The following is a 3042-nucleotide window of genomic DNA, read 5'->3' as shown; positions in this document are numbered from 1 at the left end:
TCCATCATCCATCCATCCATCATCCATCCATCCATCAATCCATCATCCATCCATCCATCCATCCATCATCCATCCATCTATTATCCATCCATCCATCCATCCAACATCCATCCATCCATCCATCATTCATCCATCGTCCATCCATCATCCATCCATCATCCATCCATCCATCTATTATCCATCCATCCATCAATCCATCATCCATCCATCCATCCATCCATCATCCATCCATCTATTATCCATCCATCCATCCATCCAACATCCATCCATCCATCCATCATTCATCCATCGTCCATCCATCATCCATCCATCATCCATCCATCCATCTATTATCCATCCATCCATCAATCCATCATCCATCCATCCATCCATCCATCCATCCATCCATCCATCATTCATCCATCATCCATCCATCCATCATCCATCCATCCATCATCCATCTATTATCCATCCATCCATCCATCCAACATCCATCCATCCATCATTCATCCATCATCCATCCATCCACCATCCATCATCCATCCATCCATCCATCATCCATCTATTATCCATCCATCCATCCATCCAACATCCATCCATCATCCATCCATCCATCCATCATCCATCCATCATCAGCTGAAACTGAATCTCAGCATCCAGAGGATGAAAATAACAAAAACAAAGAATAAAGTTTTCTTCTCTTCATGAATGTTTCAGATCTCTAAGACGGTTTCTAACAAAACTTTTTAATTTATTTTGGGGTTTTTTTTTTCTGAAAAAAAAAATCTTAACTCCAGAATAATGTGGTTTAAAACAAACTCTGTCTTATCCAGTAGAAACACATGCAGCTCCTTTTCAAATGCCACCAGTAGAACTAAAATAAAAATTTAAAAAAAGCTGATCTTTATGACGAAGCTCACAGGCTTTTATTTTGACGGGGTCCACTTCACAACCGGAAGCGCGGTTCTGCCAGTCAGCTGGTGGCGGTGTGTGAGCAGCCGGGCCGTCATGTCAGTGGGCTTCACGGATGACGAGTTCCAGGCGGCCTGGAAGGAGCTGGACCAGCCGCAGCTGGACGGAGGCTGGGAGCTCTTCACCGAGACCATGGGGGTCCAGATCTACCGGCTCCTTGACCAGGTGGGACAAACCTCCCCCCCAGAAAACCGCAGGGTCTGCAGGAACCGCGAGCAACACGGACCCAGTGTTCCTCTGCAGAACCTTATCACCTGTTTTATTAACCTCAGTTCTTCCTCAGACAGCCTCGTTTTAAACCTTCATCATCATCATCATCATCATCATCATCATCATCATCATCATCATCAAAACAGCTGKGATCGATCCTAGCGGCCAGAGGAGGAAAGACCCGGAAACTGGACGAGTCCGGATCATTCAGGGTTTAACTTCCTGAAAAAAGTTTAAAAATTAAAACAACGCTTCTTTAGTTTGGGATTTAGATTTACAAAAAACCTTTAATGTTGATAATTTTATTATAAATTTTGTGCAGATAAAAAAAATATCAAAGTAGGGGGAAAAAGCATTTTGTGCAGAAATACAGCGATTGGAGCAGACCTAAAGTTCATAATTAATGAAAGGAGAATAAAAAAGGACAATAAAGACAAAAATAAGCATAAAAAGATTAAATTAGAACTTAAATAATTCTGTTTTTTAAATATTTATACAACTATAGTCGTTTAGATGCATTTTTTATATTTATAAGAAACATTAGAGAACAACTGAACAATAAAAACAACTGAACATTTCTTTTAAAATGTTTTTATTTGAACAAAGAAACTCAAATAAAAACCTGATTATTTGATTAAACATCAGAACTTTCTGGACCTCAAAATAATCCAGATATGATTCATGATGTTTTTGTCTCAGATGGATGAAGAACGAAGACTTTCCTGATCTGAACCCATCAGATCCTCCTCTGAGGCGTCCCGGGTGGGTCCTGGTCCCAGCTGTGGGTCCTGGTCCCACAGCTGGGACCAGAACCCACAGCTGGGACCAGAACCCACAGCAGGTCCATCAAAGACCGAGTCCAGAAATCACAGCTGGGTCCTGGACTCTGTCTCTGTAGGTTCTGGTCCCAGCTGTGATTTCTGGACTCGGTCTTTGATGGACCTGCTGTGGGTTCTGGTCCCAGCTGTGGGTCCTGGTCCCAGCTGTGGGTCCTGGTCCCAGCTGTGGGTATTGGTCCAAGCTGTGGGTCCTGGTCCCAGCTGTGTGTTCTGGTCCAAGCTGTGGGTCCTGGTCCAAGCTGTGTGTTCTGGTCCAAGCTGTGGGTCCTGGTCCCAGCTGTGTGTTCTGGTCCAAGCTGTGTGTTCTGGTCCAAGCTGTGGGTCCTGGACTCGGTGGTCTTTGATGGACCTGCTGTTGGTTCTGGTCCCAGCTGTGGGTTCTGGACTCTGTCTCTGTATAGTTCTAGTTCTGGTCCCAGCTGTGGGTTCTGGACTCTGTGTCTCTGTAGGTTCTGGTCCCAGCTGTGGGTTCTGGACTCTGTGTCTCTGTAGGTTCTGGTCCCAGCTGTGGGTTCTGGACTCAGTGGTCTTTGATGGACCTGTTGTGGGTTATGGTCCCAGCTGTGGGTCCTGGACTCTGTCTCTGTACAGTTCTAGTTCTGGTCCCAGCTGTGGGTTCTGAACTCGGTGGTCTTTCATGGACCTGCTGTGTCTCTGCTGTCTGCAGGAAACTGGACTCTATGAGTACAAAGTCTTTGGGGTCCTGTCCAACTGCAGTCCAGATCTGTGTGCCGACGTCTACATGGACCTGATGTACCGCAAACACTGGGACGGATACGTGAAAGGTAAGAAACATGTCTTTATGGGGACAGAGACATGTACAAAAGACAGGAGACAGAACTGGAMGTGTCTGAGCTGAAGATGTTGAGGTTCTCCTTGTGAGGGTCTTCAGAGGGACAGCTCAGGTTGGACAACTGGAAGACAAAGTTACAGAGACAAGAGTGAGACGGTTTGGACATGTCCAGAGGAGGGAAAGTGAGTTTATTGGTAGAAGATAGGGGTTTAAGAAAATATCGATACACTGAAATATCGCGATATTTCA

The 3042-nt window shown here is 45.1% G+C and overlaps 1 protein-coding gene across 1 annotated transcript in view; it reads left to right on the top strand.

Moving 5' to 3' along the window:
- The first annotated feature begins 870 nt into the window (after positions 1 to 870).
- The window catches only part of pctp (phosphatidylcholine transfer protein), an 8598-nt gene continuing 6426 nt past the window's right edge, over positions 871 to 3042 (top strand). The window contains exons 1-2 of the mRNA XM_014025735.1: positions 871 to 1116; positions 2668 to 2785. Coding sequence (XP_013881189.1) covers positions 886 to 1116; positions 2668 to 2785 — 349 coding nt within the window. The 5' untranslated portion in view covers positions 871 to 885. The remainder of the gene's footprint in view (positions 1117 to 2667; positions 2786 to 3042) is intronic.

This window comes from Austrofundulus limnaeus, unplaced genomic scaffold (assembly GCF_001266775.1).
Source record: "Austrofundulus limnaeus strain Quisiro unplaced genomic scaffold, Austrofundulus_limnaeus-1.0 Scaffold495, whole genome shotgun sequence".
In the NCBI taxonomy this organism is placed as follows: Eukaryota; Metazoa; Chordata; class Actinopteri; order Cyprinodontiformes; family Rivulidae; genus Austrofundulus; species Austrofundulus limnaeus.
This window is presented reverse-complemented; position numbering and strand designations above follow the sequence as displayed.